Raw genomic sequence first — 25,225 nt, forward strand, 5'->3', positions numbered from 1 at the left:
CTCATTGGGGATAAGTGTAACATTCCGGTCCCATATTAGAAAGATGAGAAGAAGTTCACATAGAGTGGGTGTTTATAAAGATAGTCATGGGTTCTAAGTCCTACATCACCTTGTTACTAGGTAAAACTAAGATTTATAATGAATTCTAAGAAAGTTTTAAATTGACTAATTTTTTTGGGGTGATCATAGCACAGATGTGGTTAGCGCTTTTCCTGAATCGTTTCAATAAGATTGCTATGAAATCACATGACGTATATAGAAAAATGATACAACGTCTATCATTGTCTTTCTGGGATCCTTCTGGCTTAGCTGACTTTTGTTTAAAAAATAAAAATTGCTATGAAATCACATGCTAGGGAAAATTGCTAGGGAAAATAAGATTGCTATGAAATGACATGACGTATATAGAAAAATGATTCAACGTCTACCATTGTCTTTCTGGGATCTTTCTGGCTTAGCTGACATTTGTTTAAAAAAGAAAAATTAAACCAAAAAAAAAAAAAAGTCCTAGTTGGGTGACTTGTTTTCTCTCTCCCACATTCCTGTTTTCTCTATCATCTCTCTTCTTCAGAAAAACGCATCTCTCTCTTCTCACGCAGATCTCTGTCTCTCTTCCTCCATAACACACCAACTTGCTAAAATAAAGCGACCTGGTTTATAGAATACGGAGAGCCCAAAATCAATGGCTTTAAGAGCGGCACCTCCCTCCTCATTGTCAAACAAGAGAGAGATTTGTAATTATTGAGATCAGTCAGATGAACCAATTTTTTTGGTTTAAGTTTTTATTTTAAAATAAAAAATAATGTCAACTCGGCTAGAAAGACCCTAAAAAGACAACCGTAGAGGTTGTAACATTTCTCATATAATAAATATGTTAGCGTGTTATTTGAAAAATTCAAATGATAAATACAGTAACATTAAATTTTTAATTATGAAATGATTGATTTCTATTTTATTTTATTTTATTTTTATTTCAACGGAAATTAACAGAATTCTTGTCCAATTATTTGTCAGTTGAGGCCACAGATAGGATAAATTAAAATAATAATAATAATAAATAAATAAATACACGTTTTATAAAAGCAAAACTTCATATTTGGTTGAAAAACATGGAAACAAAAGCCTTAATTAGAAATGTACAAGAAAGGAAGGATTATGATGCATGTCAGGCTGTCCAGTGACCAGTGACCACCATCCACGTTTACAGACAACTCTATCTTTGTTCTCCATTTTGACCAAAAAGACAAGCACCAAACACCGCTTTGTTTTGGATAATATATTTTATTACCATATCTCCCCATTTGATTCAATGGCTGGACCTACCGCCTTGGACTCCAAAGTCTCCACAGCATATTACTTAATCCGACGGCTATTACGGCGGCTACAACTCGCCGCTTCGCTGGCAAACCTCTAGTCCTCATCCACTCTCCTTTAAACGTCTCCTTGCCCCTTCGCCACCTCCAAGGGTCACTTTGCCATGTCATCCAGTCATTTCCGTCCACGTTTCTTCTCGTTCAGGTCAACTTCGTCCTCGTGCCCTTCGAGGCTCGCCACGTGGTGGCACATAGCCGGTTTTCCTCATCCTATGATTCCTATCCCATAATCTCGCTAATTCTATAATGCGTTAGTTTTTGTGAAGATAATATTTTCAATAAATTTCCTAATCACCCCCCATCAACTAGGACCTCCTGTTATTGGGTAGATTATGTGGATTAGGATTTTTAATAATTTCTTGTCTAAATTATTAATAAGAAAAATTTCAAAAAATCTTTATAAATTTTCACTGGTTTTAACACTATCCTCAAAATTTAAAAATTCTAAATTAAGGGTATCGAATTTTTTTTTATTTTTAATTATTCATTTATGTTAGGATTTTTCGTTAATTCATGACAAAATGTCCAAAACACCTATTTTTTTATTAAAAAATTGCAAAGATGTTTGCAAAAATATTTCACTCGAACCTTTACAATTTTTTTATAATTAAAAATATGGGTATTTTGAGAATTTTAATAAGATTTAATGAAAAATTCTAATTAAAATGGGTAATTAAAATAAATTTAAAGTTTAATACCCTTAATTGAGAGTTTTTGAACTTCAAAAATGTATTTTCAAAATGCGTGAAAGTTAATGAGGTTTTTGTAAAGTTTTCCCTTATTAATAATTTAGATAGTATATTGTAAGAGAATAACAGCATGTATGCTGTAGTTTAATCAATAGTCAAGATTGAATCTCTCAAAATTTCTCTTCATTTTCTTTCTCTTAGTACAAAATTTTAAAATTAAGTCAACTTTGAGATTTAGTCTTGACTATTGATTAAACTACATCATACATGCTATTAAAATAACAACATATAAGCCAGATCTATTTGTAAGAGCTACGAGATTTAACTGCTTAAACAAATTTTGAACTATTTGACTATTTATTCAGGTAAACAAGTCCCATGTGAACCGTCTCGTAGGTATAGCCTAAATTAATAACAATATCAAGGTTCTTATCCAAATCGTATACCATAAAAGGAATAAGAAAAAAAAAAAAAAAGTTTCTTCGCAGTGGTTACGGCACACTATATAACGTCTTCGGTGGTTACCGCACCAAATATGTGCATTAATTTAATTAAGTTTGTTTATTTTTAAATGAATGATTATCGCTTAGTTTATTGCAAAACAGATCCACGACTTGCATGTTTAGCTTGTGAGGTTCTTGATTACCAAGCTGTATTATATAATAATTTAGTGCAACATTTATTCATCATAAATAAAATGAATAATAAAGTACAACAACATCTTGACTAACTGGGACAGGCTCGTTAGATGAAGTGTTAACGTCAAAAATGTCGGTAACTCCTTGTGACCGATTGATGTGAATCATGGAAGCTTGCAAAACAAGAAGTAAGAAGTACGATGTCCCTACAGGTTGTACCGGTCAATACTAACCACTCGCATCTGTTATTTACAATTATTTGTTATCAAATATTCGTACATGTGAATATGGTTCATAATGAATACTGGACAGAAATGGAAATGAAAAATAATTACACAAATTTACTTTCAAATGATAAATAAAAGTTCACCATCTAAGAGATAATACCAAAGAGATATAAAATATCATCACCCAAAGGATTATAACAATTAATACAGAACTATAACACTCACCACTCTAAGGCTCACATCAAAGAAATACAAAGATACAAGGAAAACTCTCCTCTCAAAAGTCACTAGCTGGTTTTTTAACACAAAACTTTAGTCTGACCTACACTTGCACACACAAGTATTATATAAGCTTATAGGGTTGATCTAATTAGATCAACCCTCTAAGCATAGGGTAAGAATCTAATGAAGTTAAACAAGTAATAATGCCAGAAAATAATCATTAATTCGTGGGGCAACAAACAAGAGGACAAACAGTCACCTTAATGCATATTTCCGAGAAGGCTGACCACTCAACTTCAAACGGTCATAACTTTTGGCACGCGACTTAAAATGATATGAAACCTTTTTAGTTGGAAAGATAAGATTCTGAACTTCAAGTTTGACCTAGCCATGTGCTCAAAATAATGAAGGAATGGACGGCTGTTGTGCAAATTTATTTAATTCGCAAGTGCACGAATCAATTGTAGTTAATGGATTGCAAGTGCGAGGTCGAACCCACAGAGAATTGTAATATTGAAAGCAATTTTAAATTTAAATTAATTAAACCCTAATCTAGTTCCAAATTTTATTGCGGGACGATTTTGGAATAATAAATCTACGAATTAGGAAAATCCTATTTCACAATGCACAAGGCTATTTTTTGAAAGAAGTTAATGATGCAGAAATAATAAAGTGGAAATAAAAAGACAGTGACACAAAAATTTACGTGATTCGATCTATGACCTATATTCACAAGTAAAAGCCCTAAGGCTACATTAAGCTTTTATTTCTCTTGGTAAGTTTACAATATAACATGATCATATATTATAGGAGATTAATGTTTGATACAAATAGACTTCTACTCTAACTAGATAATAGTTTTTAACTATAAGTAGACTTTAACTATAACTCAGTAATATTCTTCAACTGTAAATCAATAATAATCTTCAATTATGACTATTATTCTTGAACTCTATGATATACTCTAACATTTTCGAGTATGTGCATCTGTGTATATATAATAATAATAATAATAATTTCACAAAAATGTTAATTGTTTTGGTGTTTACTATCAAAATGATGTTTTGGGTTAGATAGGTTATATGTTTACATTTTTTAAAAAAGTAACGTGAAATCAATATATTTTAAAAGCATTAGGGCTTCATTTTTTTTTTTAATAAAAAAAAAGGCACAAAACACTAAAAATCTGCTCAAATTATTAAATCGTTTAAAAATAGAGACCCAGAGAAGGCCAAAAAGAATATAATATGCACAAAAAACAAATTACCCAATATGCGAATAGCGGATAATAACCGCAATAATCACGCAGATATGGTAAATAAACAAATAATGCAGATGTGAATATCTAAAAGAGATATCCACATTTTGTGAATACGATTGTAAGTATTGTAAATAACCACATCTGCATCTGTAGTTACACCATTAATGAAGACTATATGGGATCTTATACCTTTTTTGGATCATTATAACCCTTCTTATGTAAGAATATTCTTTTGGAAAGTGATACGGTTGGGTATTGCCCGATTATTGTGTCGCACATTTTCCTTCAAAAGTGCGGTTGACATAAAGCTCAATTTTTAAGCTATTGGTAAAACGTGGTTTTGGGTGTTTTGAACCTCAAAAGTGCTTTTAAATTTTTTTTTACCAAATATGCACATTTTCTTAAAACGGATATTTTAGATTTTAAACGCACTTTTAGTCTCATCAAACATACACCCAATCAGACCTTTAGTCACATAATAGACACATAGTCATAGTCCTCAAGTGGTAGCTCAATCACCTGAGACTATACATAATGAAGCGAAGGTTACTAGTTCAAATTCTCTTCCCCCTCTTACGCGGGATGTCAAAAAAAAAAAAAACACTTAGTCGTGCAATTAAAACAACTGTCTCAAGGGTGAATAGATAACTCCTAGACCGTATCAATTCTTTTGGTTGAATGGCCCTTGATTATTTATTTCCATGTCAATGTCCAGGTAGGTATATAAGCACATAAATACACATTAAAGTATTTATGAGCACTTACATTAATATAGTTTTGAATTGACTATAAGGTGTAAACTAATATCCCATTTGCATGCATTTTGAAGAAAGTATATATGGTGGTCCATAGAGCATTGAAAGAAGAGTTTACGAGCTAGAATTTGCCAGGTGGCAAAAAAGGACACCAAAAAGTATAGGAGTTGAATGATGTCGGTTGAGATTCTTTTATATGGGTCTAGGGCAACGATAAATATGTTTCCAAACAGTAGGAAAGCACCCACGTCATTAAAGTGTCACGTTCCTTATCTCCCCGTCTTCATAACTTCAATGTACACCTCAGAAGCTTACATCAACACGCACTCACTCTCTGTGTCACGGCTTTTCGATGCTCCCCTTGGCGTCTATCTCACATTTAAATCATGAACTCAGTGCAACAACCCAAAACATTCAACATTCAATTTACTTTTTTATTTTAATTAACTAATTATATATTTTTTATTTTAACTATTCATTTACATTATGTTTTCTATTTTAGTTATAAATTTTTACTATGCTATTTAAATATTAGCATAATGAAGATAAAACATTAGAGATTTTTTTAAGAGAAATATAATTTAGTAAATTATTATACGGCTGTTATTCAACCGAAATGAAGTGGCATTGAAAATCTGTCTTTTATTATTACTTTTATACAACCCGTTACTTACTAATCCAAATGCTTATTTTTTACTATGACATCATCCCAATTATATAGTAGTCTAATAAATAGCATTACTCATTTTTTTTTTTTTTTTTTTTCACATTTGGTGAGTAAATAGTGCTCACCAAATTTGTTGAGTGCTATAGTAGTTCACCAAATGTTTCAACATTTTGCTAAGAGAATGTTTGAGATCGTGTTTGAGAAATATAACTTTTAAATAAAAAATCGTTTTTTTAACCATTTTTAAGCTTTTTGGACAATTAAAAGTGCATTCAAATTTTTTTACAAAATAAGTACTTTTTTTTTTAAACAAAATTTTTGAATGTTAAACGCATTTTTAGACTCCTCAAACACACACCAAAACAAACCCTAAGTATATATAGTTCATTTTGGCCTCATTTTAGCATTTTATTTGAGCAGATAATCACGCTCACTTGAAATAAAAAGCAATTATTTTATGGTCAAAACATATTTTTTTATTCTAATGTTTATTTCGCGTACATTTTTATTGAGTTGACATGCTTCATTTACAATTAGATTTTTTTAAAAAAGAAAAAGAAAAAAATTAAGAGTGAATAGAGCATGCTACACGAAATAGAAATAAGACAGTAAATAAATCACTTAATCACACCTCCATTTTACCATGATAGTACTCATTATTTAATCCGTCATTATTATTTTTTAAATAAAAAATAAAAAATTAATATTCACTGTGGCGTCAATCCAGTCAAATAATCATAAAGCGAGGGAGTTGTTTTTAACGGAGCTAAATCCCCCTCCGTTTCATCCGTCTTTCTCGCATACCATCACAATCTTGGCATTGATTAACAACGAGATCTGCTTTTCTTGGTGACCAAGATTCATATGCTCAGACAGAAAATTACAAATATGGGCCTGACGGACCATTGCTCCAAGTATTCAGGAGGTGGCTATGTAGCGTCAGAGCCAGATCATTTCAATTTAGCACCACATACGGAAAAAAAAAAAAAAGGCAGCAATAATTCTAATAATAACAAAAGTCGTCAGTAAGGACATGAGTGTCTTTTCAGTGCAAGCTTATCCAAAACCAGTGGGCGCCCAGAATATGCCATTTGGTTCCTCTTTTGGCCGTGTAGTAAGTGGGAGTGGGGAGAGAACGGAGAGCTCCCATTGGCTGGCCTGGAGGGTGGGGTTTGGGCATCATGGATTCTTACTCATGGGAGATTCTTCAAAGAGATTTGTTAATAATTATAATTACACCCATAAATTAAGACAAGATTTTATGTGATGTAACGCCATTCTATCATTCCTAATGGGTCACACGCATGAATTATTTCGTATTTATCATTTAAAAAATTAATTATGTATATATTATTATTTATTATATATAAATAAACAGAAGAAGGGATAAACTTTAGCATATACATAACATCACCTTTTATATATCAATTTGACTGTTTACTTTGGCATATCGCCACACTTGCTATCGTGGTGGTCGACTTGACAAAAATATAATATTTAGTCAAATGTATTATATTATAACAAACTTTATATTATCTTTATATCTTTATATATATATTATAAAAGTTATTGTTTTTATGTATTACATAGTTTGAATCCTGATCGTGTAGATTTACTAGATTATTTTTCGTACAACGACTTCAATTTTATTACTTTGATTATGAACTAATGAAATATTATGAATAATCTAAACGTTTAATTAAAAACAATGACTAATATATTCATCAACAAAAAAAAAAATAATGACTAATATTTTAAAAATTGACCAAGTTTTCATTCAAACTAAATTGTAAGAATTTTCTCTAATTAGACGGTTTTCAAAACGAATGTGATGCATACAGTTTGGAAGAAATTACTCTAACTCAATTTGGAATAAAATCATCTCCTTTAAAAATTCTATCAATAAATTATCGTAAAATATTTAAAAATGACGTAAATTCTCTCTAAATTAGGTTGCCTACTTTATAAAATCATGTCAGATTTTTTTATTTTTTTATATTTTTTAAATAAAGACTGATCTTATTCAAATAAATCTGAAAATAATAAAACATCTAGAGCCAAAGCTCTAAACACCAAAAGCATAGAATTCTAAACAATAAGAGTAGATTGCTCTAAAATAACTACATCATGAATAATATCCAGGATTTCTTCCATCCAAATTCTAGAGACACCAATTCAAATTATGTCTGCTTTGAGCAGATTGATCTCTTCCATCCAAATTATGTCTGCTTTGAGAATGTGAGAAACACATATTTTTTTAAAATAATAATATTAACAAATTTACGTGTTTCTCACTTGCTAATTAAAAAGCCATGTTATTCTTATATGCTTAAAAATAAATGAAAAATTTATAGATGAAAAATTCATACAACCAAATTTAGAAAAAAAAAAAAAAAAAAAGTCCCTTAGAAAATCAGGTCAAATATTTTATTCTATTTACTATTAAAATCAAAAGAATCACTTATACGATGTACTTACCATTTCAACAAAGACATCCCTCAATCAAGGGGTCATTAAAAATTAATTAATTAATTAATTTTTTTTTTTTTTTAAAAGGTTATATATATATATATCATTAATACCATGATAATTACGAAGAATAATAAAATAAAATAAATCCGAAATTAGGAAGCGGATCAGCTTGGGCGGATCCACCTCCCCGTGACTCAATGGTGCCCTCTAGCCGCTAAACAGTCACTCATACCATAAAAAACACACTCTTTATTCGCTAATCTTTATATTTTTATATTAGTTTGTTTAAGCCTTTCTCCAAATCTGCGTTTTCCATATAAACCGACCTCGTTGTTTCTTCGTTTCTCCAAAATCAACCACCACTTTCACGTAAACCAAACACCAAAAGATCCTCCCTCTCTCTCCCTCTCTGAGTCGCTCTCACTTAATTTGTGGCATTTTTTCGTATTCTTTCGGTTCGTTTTCAATGGTGATGGAGGACGCGGAGAGCTGCGGGAGTAGGTCGCACGACTCGTCGTCGACGTCGCCGGCGCGGACTCCGCAGCAGCGGCAGAAGCTGGAGGTGTACAATGAGGTTCTCCGGCGCCTGAGGGATTCGAACAACGAGGAGGCTATTCAGCCTGCCTTCGACGACCAGCTTTGGGCTCACTTCAATCGCCTCCCCACTCGGTCCCTACCTTTACCCTAAACCTCTCCATGTATAGATATACGTGTGTGTATATAAGTATGTAGGATTGTATGTATTCTTGCATAAATGCGTGTATAACTGTATGTGTACTATACTGATCGAGGTTTTGGTTGATCTTCGATAAGTACTATTTTTTTTTCTTTTCTTTTCTTTTCTTGTTTTATATTTTTGTGTTTTGGTGCGTGATATCGTTTAATGGATAAGCATACTGCATAAAGTTTTTTTTTTTTCAGATTGAGACAGAGTAGAATGGATTCAATTTGATATTTCATTTACACATTGTTGTTTGGATAATTCTAGGTTTAATAGGACTATTAGTTTCTGGGACTTAGTGGATTATTGTGATTACGAATTTTACTGGTTTTACGGCGAGCTTGTTGGTAAAGTTTTTGTATTTTTTTTGCATTTGCAGAAAAAAGAAAGGTGTTCTTGGTTTTGTTGAATGAGTTCTTGAGCTATTTGATCAAATACGTTGCAGGTATGCGCTGGATGTGAATGTGCAGAGACCAGAAGATGTTCTTATGCACAAGAGATTGCTGCATTTGGCTCACGATCCCGCCAGAAGGCCTGCGATTGAAGTCCGCCTTGTGCAGGTTAATTGATTTTCTTACTCGTACTTTGTAGAATTGTTGCATTCTCGATGCTCATACGATAGCTAGCAGGATACTATTTTCTTACTCGATTATTGTTGGAGTACTCGGATGTTGTTCATTTAGTCCTATAATTAGTTTAGCCTATCTGTGCTTGGCCTTGTGGATCGAAAGAGTATTTATCCTCACAATTTGGGATCTCTTTTCATGTCCTTTTCTATGTGTGGTGAATGGTTATTGTCATGAGTAATGAGGTGTATTCCCTTCTTGATTACCTTCCAAACTTGGATTTAAGCTGTTAACCCTTTAAGACCTTATGGACCATTTTGGTATGTCATACTCATATACAAAGAAGGATACAGATGTTTGAGAGCCCTATCCTGGACAACTGATTCCATGAACCTTGACCGTGTGCCAAATATCAGTCTGGTTAGGAATTCAGATTTATGTGCTGAAATGCAAGCCTCATCTGATAATATTTGATAATTTTGTAATTGACAGCTGGGTTGATATGCCCATAATATAATGCATAGGTCTCTTCTGGTTGCCAGTTATGAACTGTGAAAGATTCACATGTTTGACCTGGTTTGATTTGGATTAATTTTGATGAAATGGAATTGGCCTTGCTTGTTCATAACTGGGTTTTCTATATTTCACAGAATTGTTTGCTTTCAAATTTACTTCTGCCTTTTGGAACAATGGCGAGAGGTGCAAATACAATATAGAATTATACTTATTCACTTTGTAAGACAATTAATGAACCATGAAAAAACCATTTAGACTCATTTGAACTACTTGTGCTTATTATGAAACTGTAATTCCCCATTACACCTCAAATGCTAAGATGAGAGGGTATTTATTGTAGTCAAGTAGATTGATTGGGGCACATTGGAGATATGCCTTCACCTCATTGTTCTTTCCCTCTCTATGGTAAACGTAATTATTGTTTGATTTTACTTTTTACTATTACTGTTATATCACCGTAATCATTATTAAATTTTGTAGCAAAAACTTTGATTAGTTGAAAGTTTTGGATTTGAGATATCATAAATATTACAAGGAGGGTCATGGAGAGGTGGTTCTTTGTGGAGTCTTCAAACCTTGTGTTCTTGGTGGTGGAAGGTGCCTCGGTGGTGAGGTTGGAAGAAAGGAGGAGGGATTTCTCGAGTATAGTGTTTTTGGGTACCTAGAGTACCGCTTGGCTGGTTTTGACGGTGGAGGAGTTGTTGCGGTTCCCTAGTGATGAGGAGTTTGTCAAGTCATTTAGGGAGGGTCAAAAGATTCTCATCGTTCGGAGAGGTGGTAACAATTCCGACAGGTTCTTGGCGGTGGTGGTTTACGTAGTGGGTGACTGGAGAGGGCTCCTTTTGATCCCTGAGGGTCGTGACGAGGCCACTTTTTCCTTTTGACGTTGCTGAACACCTCCTCATTTCATTTCTTCAAATCAAATTCTAAAGCCTGGAGCTTGCGTGCTAAGACAAAACTTGGCGTACCTTGGAAATTATAAGAATCCCACCATTGTTTCACCAAGCCCACAAAACCTTCCACCTTAAGCCACATGTTTTCAAATTTGAAGGGCCTACTCCCCCTTTGAACATTGCTGCAGTCCAGAAGGATAGGGAAATGATCCGAACAAAGGTGGGGGAGCCTTTTCTAGGAATCACCCGGTTACAAAGCATTCCCATTACGGAGAAATAAGGAATCTATTAATCCTGAACCATACAAGGGGATCATGTGAAATCGACCATGTATAGGCACCACCAACAAGAGAGGGGTCCGTCAGGCCCTGATCAGAAATAAATTCAGAGAACTCCATCATGGCAGAACATAAATGAGATGCACCTGACCTTTAATTGTGGAAGCAAGTGACATTAAAATCACCCCCAATACACCAGGGTAGGTTCCACCAACTGAGCAAGCCAACCAATTTATCCCATAAAATCCTTCTATCCCTATCAGGATTAAGGCCATACACACCTGCAAAGGCCCAAGTGGAATGATTAGCATCGTTTGTGAAGGAAACAGGCAAGGAGTAGACCCCCACACACTCAACAATCTTCTCCACCACCCTTTTATCCCACATGATTAGGATGCCCCCGAAGCCCCACTGGAATTCAAACAACACCAGTCCACATGACTACAATCCCCCAAAATTGTGCACAATTCTATTTGACATAACATCAAGCTTGGTTTCTTTAAGGCAGACAATGTCCACCTTCCAATCCCTTAGCAAATTCCTAACTCACAGACATTTTGACCCGCTCACGTTCTAGGAAAAGATCCTTGGCTTTATAAAATGAGTCTGGTTTATTACTTATCAAAATAAAAATTTATTGTAGTCAATGCAATTTGTATTGCATTCTTTTTATCCTAGTTGTACCGTGAATCTTATATGACATTAGGAAGCAGATTATATCTCATTTTGTTTTTGCTCTCTTTTTTTTATAAAGGTTTTTAGAACGCTCATCTACTTTTTATAATATGTTCTCTCTTTTCTTGTTTCTTTTCTTTTTGTTTTTTGGGAACCTTTTTGTTTAAATTGTTGCATGAGTGCATTATGGGAATCATACTTTTCTGCAGGTTCATTCAACTTATGATGGGAATTCAGTTGATTCCGTGCATTCAGATTTTCCTCATGAAGAAGCTGCCCAAAGTTCTATAAACTACTCTAGCAGACAGAGGTTCTTTTTTTTTTTCTTCTATTATTTCCTGAAATATATAGTTAATTTTTTGAAAAAAAAAATTCCCGTAAGCATCACATTGATAGTCCACAAATGAAAGTTATGTTCAATTTGTTTGCTTCTTTTGATTGTTCACTTTACTGCTTGATGCTTGCCATTAACATTCTGACATCTCTAACTGGCTTTTCAATTGTCAGCATACATCCACCACCTGCATTTGGTTCATCTCCTAACCTTGAAGCCCTTGCGCTTGAAGCAAATAACTCTCATGATCAAGAGGATGAACAGTCTGTACATGCCAGTACACGGTTTTCTCAGTAAATACTTACATCTCAATCCATTCATTTGGCTAGAGCTGGCAAAATTTTACAGAACATCTTTTGTTTGGATTTTGGACTTTAATTGATTAATTTTTTATATCAATTTTAGTTACCCTTTCTTTTTAATAGGCTTTGAGATTTGCCTTTGTACTTGCTGAATGATCTAAACCATACATGTCCATGACGAGTTCTACTAAGGCTTAACTCTCTCTCCCTCGCTCAATTTAGTGCTTTTAGTATATGAGGATATAAAGAACTCTATATACTTATTTATTTAGCTATGATTCCTCGAATACAGTTTTTGACTTGCTTTGATGTACTGCCATATGATGACCATCATCCAAAAGGTATATTGCCAAAATATGGTTATGCATGATGCTTCAATTGAATTTAAACATTAGTACCAATATCATACATTAGCAGATGATTTTTTATACATTTAGTGAAGTGAACTGGCTATACTTTCAAAGAGGATTGTGATATAGTATATCTTTGTGATTGACAATGCTGTAGGCCCCTGCATGAAGTCACCTTCTCATCAGATGACAAGCCCAAACTCCTTAGTCAGGTATTTAATAGGTTTTCATATTTAAGCACATCAATTATTATCTCCGTATGATGTTTATTGATTTGCAGACCGTGTGTGTATGCCATGTCTGTGTGTCTTCACATACCTGTGTGCACATGTGCATACATGCCAGACTGATGGCAGTAAACATGCTTTGGGCTTGTAAGTATGGGTTCTTACAGAATTCCTGATATGAACATACCCATGAAGCACTCAACTCAAATCAACCTAGCTTAATCAAATTTTTTGAACATTAAATACAGTATGAAATTATGTCTCTTGTTATATGGTAGCATTCGCATTCTGCATGGTCATGGTTATGCAAAATTTGCAGTTGACTTCCTTGCTGGCTGAGATGGGACTAAACATCCAAGAGGCACACGCTTTTTCAACAGTAGATGGTTACTCCTTAGATGTCTTTGTCGTCGATGGTTGGCCTTATGAGGTAATTTATGATTTAATTAGCAAACTGGAAAGAGTAGTCCTTCTATATGAAAATAAATTCAACATTATATGGCATTAAGACAAGGCCAATTGGTCTGCCAATACAATATATCTTTTATTTGCCATAGTTTCGTTCTTCTTCTTTTTTTTCTTTTTTTTTTAAAGTAGTATTTTGAGAAGGTAAATGCGCTTTTGGATCAATGGAATTGTATGAAATTTTTGATTAGTTCAGTTTTCTGAATTGCATTACAAAAGCAATTCTTTATGTGTTCACAAGCATTGCTTGATGGACTTTGGGTTGATACAGGGCACAGATCAGCTTAAAACTGCATTGGAAAGAGAAGTTTTAAAAATTGAGGTAATATCTTGCTACTCATTTCTGCTTTCAAGTAGGATAGCTCGCACTAAGCACGATCTTGTACCATGTCAACTGAACAATCCAATTTTCTATTCTATTCTTTATTCTAGTTCCCCTTCTCAATTATATGTGAACAATGCATCCATAACTTAGTTTGGAATTTGGGGTGGCTATTCAGAGGCAGGCTTGGCCGAATCCTCGATCATCACCTACTGTAGGCGAGCTTGATCAAACAGTGATCAAATGTGAACCTGATCATTTGACAATACCTAATGATGGGACTGACGTATGGGAAATTGATCCTAAGCATTTGAAGTTTGGAAACAAAATTGCATCAGGGTCGTATGGCGATCTGTAAGTTTATACTATTTATACATACCTTCCTCTTCTTCTTTTTGGCTAGGCATCTACTGATTGCTGTTAGTGTTAAATTAACTAACTTGTTTAATTGAATCAGGTACAAAGGTACATATTGTAGTCAGGAAGTGGCTATTAAAGTTCTCAAGCCTGAGCGTGTAAATTCAGATATGCAGACAGAGTTTGTACAGGAAGTCTTTATTATGAGGTTTGTTTGAATCATATTATTTGCACTATTTGGGCCTTTGATATCTGTTCTTCATTTTTGTCTTTGAGGATGTTGTGCAAGTCCTGTGTAACTAAGCTTCATGTTCTTGTTGTGGGTGTTTGTTGTATGTTCACCTAATAAGGAACCAATGTAAAACTAGCACCCATGTGTGCCTTTATTCTATGTGGGCTATTCATCTCCCAATGTGAGACAAGAGTGTTACAGAAAGTAGATGGATTATGTAATGACAGCAATATCTACCTCTCCACAATCAACTCTCTGTCGATTCTTTAATGGATTCTGCTTATTTCTTGATCTGAAACTTACTTTAATTCTTGTTTGATTCATTCAAGTTATAGTGCTCAGCCATATATAAGTAACGATGATTCTACAGTAATTTTTCTTTGGAATGCTTGGTTCGCTTTAACAAGCTTCTTTTGAATATTGCAGGAAAGTTCGACATAAGAACGTTGTACAATTCATAGGTGCATGTACCAAGCCTCCAAGCTTGTGTATTGTAACAGGTGAATTCCATCACGTTTGCAAATTATATTTGCTTTTAATGGCACCTTGTTACTTTAAGATTTTTGGTTATTTTTATTTGATATCGTCATTTCAACAACTTGTTTTCTGCTTTAAACTTTCAGAATTTATGTCTGGTGGAAGTGTCTATGACTATTTACATAAACAGAAGGGTGTTTTCAAGCTTCCGTCCTTGCTCAAAGTAGCAATTGACGTTTCCAAGGGAATGGACTACTTGCACCAAAATAATATAATCCACAGAGATTTGAAGGCTGCTAATCTTTTGATGGACGAAAATGAGGTAAGCGGCTTCTCAAATATGTATTTTATCCATGTCAATTTCAACATGGTGTTCGTAATTGCTTTCTTTGTCTTGTGTTTGTGCATTTGTTTTTAATCCATGATATATGGTGGCAAGTGCAGATATCCTCATATTTTCTTTCTGTCTTCGTAAGGATCTCAGGTGGTTATATATTTCTAATGGTTTAGACCATCACATATTTTCTGGTCAAATCCATAGTCTTTTCCTCATAGGATGGTCTGTTTGATTTTTATAGATTCCAGCATGTACAAGGCATGACTGGTGATTACATAGTAATGGAAGCTTCCGTCCACCCTGTAGATGAAAAAAAATACCACTACTTATTTCTTTAAGATATTTCTTGTGCTGAAGTGTGGTATGGGTAGATTGAACTTATATCACTAAAAAAAGTTATTCGACCTTCCTGTTTTCTATCTACATTTTCTTCACTTCTAAACCCAGAACTAAATAATGAATGGCCAGGTATTGACAGTGCTCTGCCTCCGATTGTATCTAGCACTTCTAAGGTCTCTTGCAGACCTGCATATACAGAATCCATTTCTAATGGCTTTTCCGTTTAAAATTTTTCTTAGTTCTCATGTTTTCTCACTGGGCTTACATTACTGAGGCTTCTGAATTAATTTTGATGAAGGTTTCATATATATGCCATGACTAACTGTAGTTCAGCACAAAATTTATTTATTTATTTTATCATATGTTTTGCCTTTCAGGTTGTTAAGGTTGCTGATTTTGGAGTTGCTAGAGTAAAAGCTCAATCTGGAGTTATGACTGCAGAAACTGGGACATATCGGTGGATGGCTCCTGAGGTGTGAATTTTTTACATGAAATCTTGGAGCCTTCAATTATAAAAAGTTTTTGAAGTGTTCCAATACGTACTGACATCTGCCTTTCCTACACCTAACATGGCTACATATGTTATAAATTGTATTTGGAATTTTCTGATAATTCTTCATATTGTGAGTAAAATATGCAAGAGCTTATTATAAGTTTTGATAACCGTGGAATTAATATGGCCATTTGGTTATTTAATATTTACTTATGCCTATTTTAATCAGGTATCAAATTATTAAAAGTTTATATTAGATTCTGATATTAGAATAGTAACTGATTGTGTTGACCATCACTTAGAAAATGAATCTATTTGAAGCAGTGGGTTGACTGTGTGTTGCAGTTGTTAGGCCATTTGGTCATGTTGGATGTTTGCTCACTTGAAACTGTGTTGCACGCAGAACATTATTTTTGGACTTCTTTGTCTACAATGATACTGATTTTCAAGGCACTCAATTTCTTTGACCTGATAATATTGGTTATAAATTAGGTATCAGGCCAGTGGTCGTTATACAAGACTGTATGTTAAAATAAAAATAAAAAATAAATAAACCTTGTGGATCAGTTAGTGGAGAAAATTCGGCTTTCGAATGTTGTACTTTTCTTTTATCAGGGGCATTCCTGTTTTTCTGTGAAGACCTGGGAGCTGGAAAGGATTTCTCGCCCTTCCCTTTTGTATGACTTTTCATTAGATTAGAAATATGGTACTGTTCTCTTTGGCTGCCTCAAAAGAGAGAGAACAAGAAAATGAAGATAAAAGAAAGAGCAGATTTGATGTGAAGCAGCTTATAAATAATAAAAACAATAATAGCAACCTAAATTTGTTGCCTTAAAAGTGCTGCCTTTTCAATTTATGATTGGATGTATACCATATATCAGTTTGCTTGGCAGCAGTTATTTTCTATCTTCTATTAGGAGGTTATCATATTGTCATTTTCTTACCACAGTTCTTTTGCATCGAAGGTTATAGAACATAAGCCATACGATCACAAGGCTGACGTTTTCAGTTTCGGAGTTGTGTTATGGGAGTTGCTAACTGGAAAGGTATTGCTTGGTGGTGGTTTTTTTTTTTCCTAGAATAAAGTATTTGTGACTTGCATTTTCCCCCTTCAATTGAATTATCTCTTCTTCTTTTTCTTGCCAGCTCCCATATGAATACTTAACCCCATTGCAAGCAGCTGTTGGAGTGGTTCAAAAGGTACAATATTTTTTTCAACATTGTGGAATAAGTTTTGTGACCATATAATGTTGCCTATATCTCATCCGGACTATAGGCAACATTAGATTAGGTTGGATGAATTTCCTCCAACCCAGTATAGAAAAAAATTCTGTCCTTTTTGAAATATATCTGTCTGAGTTGGAGGGTTGAGACCTGTTATGGAACTGGCTTAGTGCCTTCCTGTAACTGAAAAGGCTATGTTGATTGAATGGATATATCTGGTATGTGAACATAAATTACGTTTTACTTCTGTTCCAGGGTCTACGGCCTACTATCCCAAAGCATACTCATCCAATGCTTGTTGAGCTGCTAGAGAAATGCTGGCAGCAAGACCCAGCATTAAGACCTGACTTCTCAGAAATTATAGAGATACTGCAGCAAACGGCCAAGGAGGTAAATTCTCGTTATGCATGCATTACAATGGTTTCTAGTGCATGATTCAAAAATTAAGAAAATACTACAAGCACCTTTTGATGACTTTTGCTTCTTTGGTAGTATTCTCTCTCTTATTTGCTGAATTTTTGTAGAAAATCTCTTTCAAATCATGTATATTTTCGTCCTCCGCTGTCTTCCCTTGTCTCACTCCCAAATATGCCTCAAATTAAACTAATTTCCAAATTATGTAATGCATGTGGAACAGGTTGGGGATGAAGGAGAGGAACGACGCAAGGAGAAGTCAAGCGGAGGGTTCCTGTCTGTTCTTAGACGGGGCCATCACTAGTGAAGAGAGACAATAATGTCGCTTAACATGGACGTAGAATTTACTGTGCAGGCCACCTGTCACTTCTTACATCAGTATGTACAGTATGTTGTCCACATGATCAGGGTTTTTTTTTTTTAATATGTCACTCGTATCCATTCTTTTAACCAGCCATTCCCCTTTGTGTTATAAAACTAATTAATCTGTAAGAATGGATGATGGTTTGGTTGAGAGTTGTAACTTATTACTGTTCTTCTGCGGCTTTATATTAACAAGAAATTACTAATGTGAATTTTCCTTTCACCAATTCCTGCTTTTCACAAGTAGCTGTATAAATATTCATATGGGAGATATGGTGTCTTGAGTAATGTTAGAAGTCTCTATTGTGTTACTCTTATGTCCCTTCAATGATAATGTGGCTATTAAAATTGTTATTGAGCTTGTGATTGTTCACTATTAGATTTTGATCAAATGACGATTTTAAAAACTATCTTATTTTTAGAATAATACAAAAGAGATTTTTAGAATTACACTAAAATTACTGTTATCCACATGATTAGTCCCATAGAACTGATTGAACAAACAATTTGGATCTTTCGTTATTTGAACCAATAAAATCCTCAAAGCTAGACAAGGGAATGAACTATATATGGACCCCAACTACTCCAAATTGGTAAACCCCATATTCAAAGGTTGTCGGAACAAATTGGTTGTACAATTTTAGTCAATAATTCACTAAATTAGTTGTTTGAACTGCTAAATAATTTAGGTCGATAATGTGGGAAATTATGTATGACATCTAGGAAATCTTTATTAAGAATTTAAACAAATAATGTAAAAAAATTTATAGAAAGCGTAATCATTTACTTATTCAAATTACTTACTTATATCATCCCTCTTAAAATTGGAGCACCCTAATTTTGGATAGGTGAGTGACTTGGCTGGGGACAAAAGTTGATAATATATTATTTGAACTCTCTGGAATACCCGTAGGACAATCCTCCAGCTGGGCCGACAAAAATTTCCGTACAAAAGTAAATTGCTCAAAATTAAGGAATGAGGGCGTGACGCGGAGCCGCCCTTTAAGTTAGTGGGACTATAGGCCTGTCGTGGTTGTGTATATGTTTTTGCCTTCTATGGAATCTGCGGGAATGTATATGGTTTTTCCTTGTTACACATTGAATAACGTACACGAGTAATTATTGGGTCACACCAAATTCTGCTGATGATTTTAAGAGAATTATCACAATCACACAAGTGGAGTTTACAATATTTAACTTATATTACATGCTTATCGAAATTTGACTTGTCGCTTGAATTCTTCCTCAAGAAGAAACTATCATTGGACATTGAAAAAAGTGCTAATTTTGTCTCTAAATTTTTCAATTTAAATTATTTATTGTTGAAACTAGGGGTGTTAACAATAATGCTTATCGAAATTTTTTGTCTTTAATTATTTTGTCCCTAAAAGTGTCATAGCACTAGAAATAACATTGTTGAAATTAGGGGTGTCAAGGTGGTTACGGTTAGCGCTTATTGAACCGCTAACTGCTTGGCGGTTAACGGTTAGCGGTTAGTGAGATAGATCATAACCGTCCGCTAACTGCTTATTCAAAATTGAGCTTTTTTCGGCTTTCTTTAGGGCTTTTCGGGCCTTTTTGGGCTTCTTTTTTGGAGGCTTTTTGGGCTTTTTTTTTTTACTTTTTTTTTTTTAGCCCAATTGCTATAAAAAGAGCCCATATTGAAAAATCAAAAATATTTGACCCAAAATTTACATTTAGGCTCCGTTTACTTTGACGTAAAATGGTTTCCAGAAAATGATTTCTGTATTTTACGGTGTTTACTTCGACGTAAAATAGTGGTCAACGGAAAATATTTTCCTTTTGACCGAAAATTCTTCTTTAATTTTTCAGAAAATGGATTACGATTTTGAAAACTGTAAACTATTTTCCGACTATGAGCATCTCATTCTTAAATCGATGGACCTTGCCAAGACCCGCCTAGAACCTCGCCGGGACTTGACCGGAACTTGACTGGAACCTGTCCGGGACCTACCCAGGACTTGACCGGGACCTCGGCGGGAAATGGCCAGGACTTGCTCGGGACCCGCCTGGGACCTAACTGGGACCCACGCGTGACTCTCTCGGGACTCGTCCGGGACTTGCCCGGGAGTTGACTGGGACCCGCCCGAGACCTGACCGGGACCCGCCAGGGAGCTGCCCGGGACTTAACTGGGACCCGACCAGGACCTGCCTAGGACCCCGGCGGGACCTGCCCGGGACTTAACTGGGACCCACCTGGGACTTGATTAGACCACCGTGACTCGCCTCGGGACCCCTCGGCTGACCCGCCTCGACTTGACCTCGACTCCGCCTGACTCCTCGACACCGAGACCCACCGACTTGCTCGGGATTCCCATGGGACTATCGTAGATTCTGCTCCTCGATTCGGCCTCGGGACTGACCAGATTTCGATTGGGACCCGCCTGCACCACTGCGATCTAATCGGGATCACGATTTCGCCAGACTGACGGACCGCGAGGTCCCAGCAGTCCCTAAGCAGGGTCCCCGAAAGTGTCCCGGGCTGTCCGGCCAAGTCCCGGCGGGTCCCCTGTGCGTTCCCGGCCAAGTCCCCGGGCGTGGTTCCCGGGCGGGTCCCGACTGTCTCGCCAGGTCCCGGCGGCGCCCAGTGGCCTCGAGTAAGTCCCGGACAAGTCTCGGGCGGGTCCCGCCGGGTCCTAGGCGGTGTCCCGGGCTGTCCTCGCCGTGTCCGGGGCGGGTCTCGCAGCCTCCCAAGAAACCTCCCCGGCGAAGCCCCGGGCAGTCCCCGGACAGATCTTGTGGGTCCCGGGCGGTCCCGGCTGTCCCGTGTAGGTCCAGCGTAGGGTCCCCTGACAAGTGTCTGGGCGGTCCCCGCGTGTCCTTCTGCGGAGTCTCGAATAAGTCTCGGTGGTCTCGGCAATAGACCTAATTGGAAAAATATATATAAAAAAGCATATTAAAAATATATATATATTTTCCGTAATAAGGTGGAACGCCAGAATAAAGCTAATCTAAAATATTTTCGTGGAAAATGACTTTCCCGAAAATATTTTCACGAAGGAAACCATTTTAATGGCCGAAGTAAACTGAGCCTTTACTTGTACTTTAAAAAAATTCCTTAAATATTAAATCATAATCACACCTTTTTTTTTTTTTAAAAAAAAAAAAAAAACAACATATATATATATATATATATATATATAAAAAGTCATCACAACATATAAAAAAAAAAAAAGTTCAGAATTCAGACAACTGTCACAACATATAATGATAATACATTAATACTTAAATTGTGTTTATAAGTAATACATTGGTCATTGTTTAATCCAATGTCAATTATTTAATTTGATATTATACGAATCATATCATCATTGTACATTAATAATATGATTCAATTGAAGTCTTGAATAAAGTATTTGAATTGTCATTGAATCATATGATTAAGTATTGATATTTTACATTTGTATTATTCATATGCATATGTAGACTTATATAGACTTATAACATATATAGACTTATAAGTTTATAACATACATTGAAAATAAGTCTTTAGATATTTAATTGTTGTATTAGTATGAATTGGTATACTTATGAGTTATGTCATATTATATATGTATAATTTGTCATTATATAATTAAATGATTTAATAATCAATTGATTATGTGATATAATCATATAAATTATAGTGATAATATATTAATACTCAAATTGTGATTTAATTATTTTTTTAAAAAATTGTGATTTAATGATCAAGTGAATATGTATAAATATTTTTATAATTATAATTATAAAAAAATATTATATAAAAAAGCGGTTACCGTTAGTAAACCCAATAACTACTAACCACTAACCGCTAGGCGGTTAAACGGTTAAACGGTTAGCGGGCGGTTACATTGACACCCCTAGTTGAAACATCCTCTTTATATTAAGATTTGGCCATACTATCAATACCAATCATAATTGTTCATGTCCAAGTTTCGGCCATAATAGCCGTTAGTGGTCAAAGTCATTGAGTCAAAGTACTAGTTAATGTTCAAATTCTGACCATAACCGTTGATGTTCCAAATCAAGCCATAGTAGCTATTCTTCAGCTAATCGATGCTGAAGATAATATTGCTAACAAGTTGTTCATCTTGCGAGGCATCACAATGATAAAAAAGGGAAAATTCACTTTACCCCTTAAGTTTATGGAATTTTTCAATTTGAACCCTAAAGTTTTAAAATTGGCAATGTACCCCCCTAATGTTTAAAAAATTTTCAATTCAGAGCCTCCATTACTAATTTTCGTCTAATTAGATGGAAATTTAAAAAAAAAAAAAAAAAAAAAGCAATGAGGGTAATTACATAATTTCATAGATTTTTGTCCAATTTGACGGAAATTAGTAACGGAATGCCTGAATTGAAATTTTTGGAAACATTAGGGAGTGCATTGCCAATTTTTAAACATTGATGTTCGAATTGAAAAACCTCTGAAACTTCAGGAGAGTAAAGTAAATTTAACCCTGATAAAAATCTATGATTTGATTACGAAAAATTAAGGGATTTGTTTGTTATTAGAGACCAAAAAAAAAAAATCAAATCAAATCACCGATAAAATGCTATAAATAGAAAAAGAAAATCTAGCCTACCAGCTTTAATGTGTGCAGCCACATAATTTCCATGCCTGGCTGTCTCTATTATGAGAGATTCTATAGCATAAACGTAGCTTCCTTTTTTTATTTTTGTTTTAAAAATTTGGTTGATATAAATATAACCCTAGTTTATTCTCTTAGGATTTTTTTGTTTTTGTTTTTTTTTTAAAAGGTAATAATCAAACAAAGCCTTTGTTTTCTTCCTAATTGGTTGATTGAAAATCCCTCGCAAAGACACAGATGTTAATTGAACTTACACGCTTGTTTTGTTCTGTTCTGGTCTACCCAAAATCGATCGCAAAGACAGTGATGTGAATCAAACAAACACAATCCGTACAGTTAGAAGAAACCCTAGCCGTCTCTTTTCTCTCTAGTAGCCGAGAGAAAAGAGAAACCCTTCAGCCACACAGGGGAGGAGGGTTGGCTGTTTAGCTGCCTCCCTCCTCCCCTCGTCCTCCTCGCCAGTGCTAGTTATTTACCTGATGTCCTAGCCTAGGAGCCTCCTCTCTTCCCCTTCCTTGCCGCTTCTTTTCCCCTATGTTTTTCTTCGTTTTTACCCCTTCCCTGCCGCTTTTCTTTTCTTGCCTTCATTTTCTGCAGTAGGCTCCTTGGCCTTATTTTGGCTCTTTGTGGGTTCGAATTTTGTTTGTGGTCACCGCCGACTTGTGTCGCCGCTTCGCTGCCCGCTATTAGGGTTTTCTTTCATGCGTCCCCACCGCGTTGAGCTCCCACGCCCCTTACGCGGCGGTTTCCGGCCTACACGGGTTCGACTCACTTCCGGCCACCATCTTCCCACTTAGTGCTCCTTTTCCTTGCTTTTTCCCTGTTTTGGTGGTTCCTTGTTGTTTTTTTCCCTTTTTTTTTTTTTTTTTTTTTGTGGTTGTTTTCAGGTCCTGCTTTGCCGGTCTTCTCCGCGCCTGTTCGCCGCCCATCGTCCACTGTTGGGCCTTTCGACGCATCCCTACCGCGATGAGCTTCCAACGCCCTTGGTTTTCGGTTCCCAGCGTGTGCTTGATCGGAGTATGCTGTTTCTTTTCTTGTTTTATTTCCCTGTTATATTGCTTCTTTAAGATGTATTTGTGTTTTGACGTGTGTTTTTTTTTTTTCCCTATATTGTTTAATTTTCCTGTTTTGTTCGCTTTGTAATAAAGCTCTTTCCTCTCTCACTCGATCTATGTCGCCTTCGGGTTAATTAGTTTTGGTCCAGACCTTTGGTTTGTGAATGTGATCATATTATCTTGGCCTTCAGGTCGTGGAGGAAGAGTTTCGGCATAAGAGTCTTTCCGCTCTCAGGGTCGAGGAATAATTGCTATCCATACATTTGATTGAGTTTGTCTGTCACAGATCTAATATTAAATCTGATTTTAGTCATGGGTTAGCGGATTGGTCTTGAATCTTATACTAAACCTGGTAATCTTGTATCCTTATGTTATGGTTGCTTCAGAACTTTGCTCTATGATGTAAGAGCTTTATGCTTATGGTATTATTGAATGAAACATTGGTTTTTCTAAAAAAAAAATCAAACAAACACAACAATGGTTTCTACATTGGTTGACTTTAATGAATAATAATAATAAAAATAAATAAATGACACGTAGCAAACTTTTCCGATGAATGACACGTAGCAAACTTTTCTGATATATTTGGCATTTATAGCGCCTCGATTCCTGTCACATTCTTGTGGTTGGTTAGCTCTAGAAAACAAAACGAGGCCTATTTTTAGCCACGTGGCGTCACTATAGGCAGCTTTACGGTGCAAAACAGTGAAAACGCCACTGGTAGGTCAGCTTAGGATTTTATTTATTTATTATGGAAAAAATATAAAAAAGCCTCCTAAACTACCAGCTGTTTTCGATTTAGCCCCCTAATGTTCCAAACGTGATAAAGTAGCCCCCCAAACTATCAAACTATTACATTTTGGCCACTCTGTTAGTCAAAACCGTCAGTTTGGACAGAAACTGCAAAACGACGTCGTTTTGTTACGGGTAAGTTACTACAATGCTCTTTTATGAGAAAAAAAAAAAAAATTGGGGAAAAATATAAAAAAGCCCTTCAAATTACAAGCCTTTTTCATTTTAGCCCCATAATGTTCAGAAAGTGATAAAGTAGCCCCCAAACTACCAAACAGTTGCAATTCGGCCACTCCGTTAGTCATTACTGTCAAATATGATGAAAAATTTAAAACTACGTCGTTTTGACAAGGGTAAGTTACCAAAATGCCATTTTTAGAAGAAAAAAAATCATATTAAAATAGGCAAGCAAAACGGCGCAGTTTTGCTTGAAATTAGGGTTTTCTTACACTTACCAAAACGGCACTGCTTTAGTAAGTGTTAGGAATTAAAAGAAATGGGAAAATATAAAAAAGCCCCCAAAACTATCGGCTGTTTTCAATTTAGCCCCATAATGTTCTAAAAGTGATAAAGTAGCCCCTGAAACTACTAAAC

The 25,225-nt window shown here is 35.2% G+C and overlaps 1 protein-coding gene across 1 annotated transcript; it reads left to right on the forward strand.

Moving 5' to 3' along the window:
• The first annotated feature begins 8,572 nt into the window (after positions 1–8,572).
• Positions 8,573–18,500, forward strand: LOC132167100 (serine/threonine-protein kinase STY46-like). The gene is made up of 16 exons (XM_059577997.1): positions 8,573–8,973; positions 9,471–9,585; positions 12,163–12,263; positions 12,461–12,580; positions 13,097–13,151; positions 13,486–13,596; positions 13,903–13,953; positions 14,132–14,307; positions 14,411–14,518; positions 14,969–15,042; positions 15,166–15,341; positions 16,073–16,168; positions 17,154–17,234; positions 17,335–17,388; positions 17,668–17,802; positions 18,050–18,500. The coding sequence occupies exons 1-16, from the start codon at positions 8,771–8,773 to the stop codon at positions 18,128–18,130; spliced, it is 1,737 nt and encodes a 578-aa protein (XP_059433980.1). The 5' UTR covers positions 8,573–8,770; the 3' UTR covers positions 18,131–18,500.
• Positions 18,501–25,225: the final 6,725 nt, after the last annotated feature.

The sequence above is a fragment of the Corylus avellana genome, chromosome ca1 (genome assembly GCF_901000735.1).
Source record: "Corylus avellana chromosome ca1, CavTom2PMs-1.0".
In the NCBI taxonomy this organism is placed as follows: domain Eukaryota; kingdom Viridiplantae; phylum Streptophyta; class Magnoliopsida; order Fagales; family Betulaceae; genus Corylus; species Corylus avellana.

Coding starts and splice junctions, on each gene's coding strand:
- LOC132167100 (XM_059577997.1), top strand. CDS start 8,771: ATGGTGATGGAGGACGCGGAGAGCTGCGGGAGTAGGTCGCACGACTCG. Junction 14,308..14,410: donor TCAGGGTCGTATGGCGATCT/GTAAGTTTATAC, acceptor TAATTGAATCAG/GTACAAAGGTACATATTGTA. Junction 15,043..15,165: donor AAGCTTGTGTATTGTAACAG/GTGAATTCCATC, acceptor TTAAACTTTCAG/AATTTATGTCTGGTGGAAGT.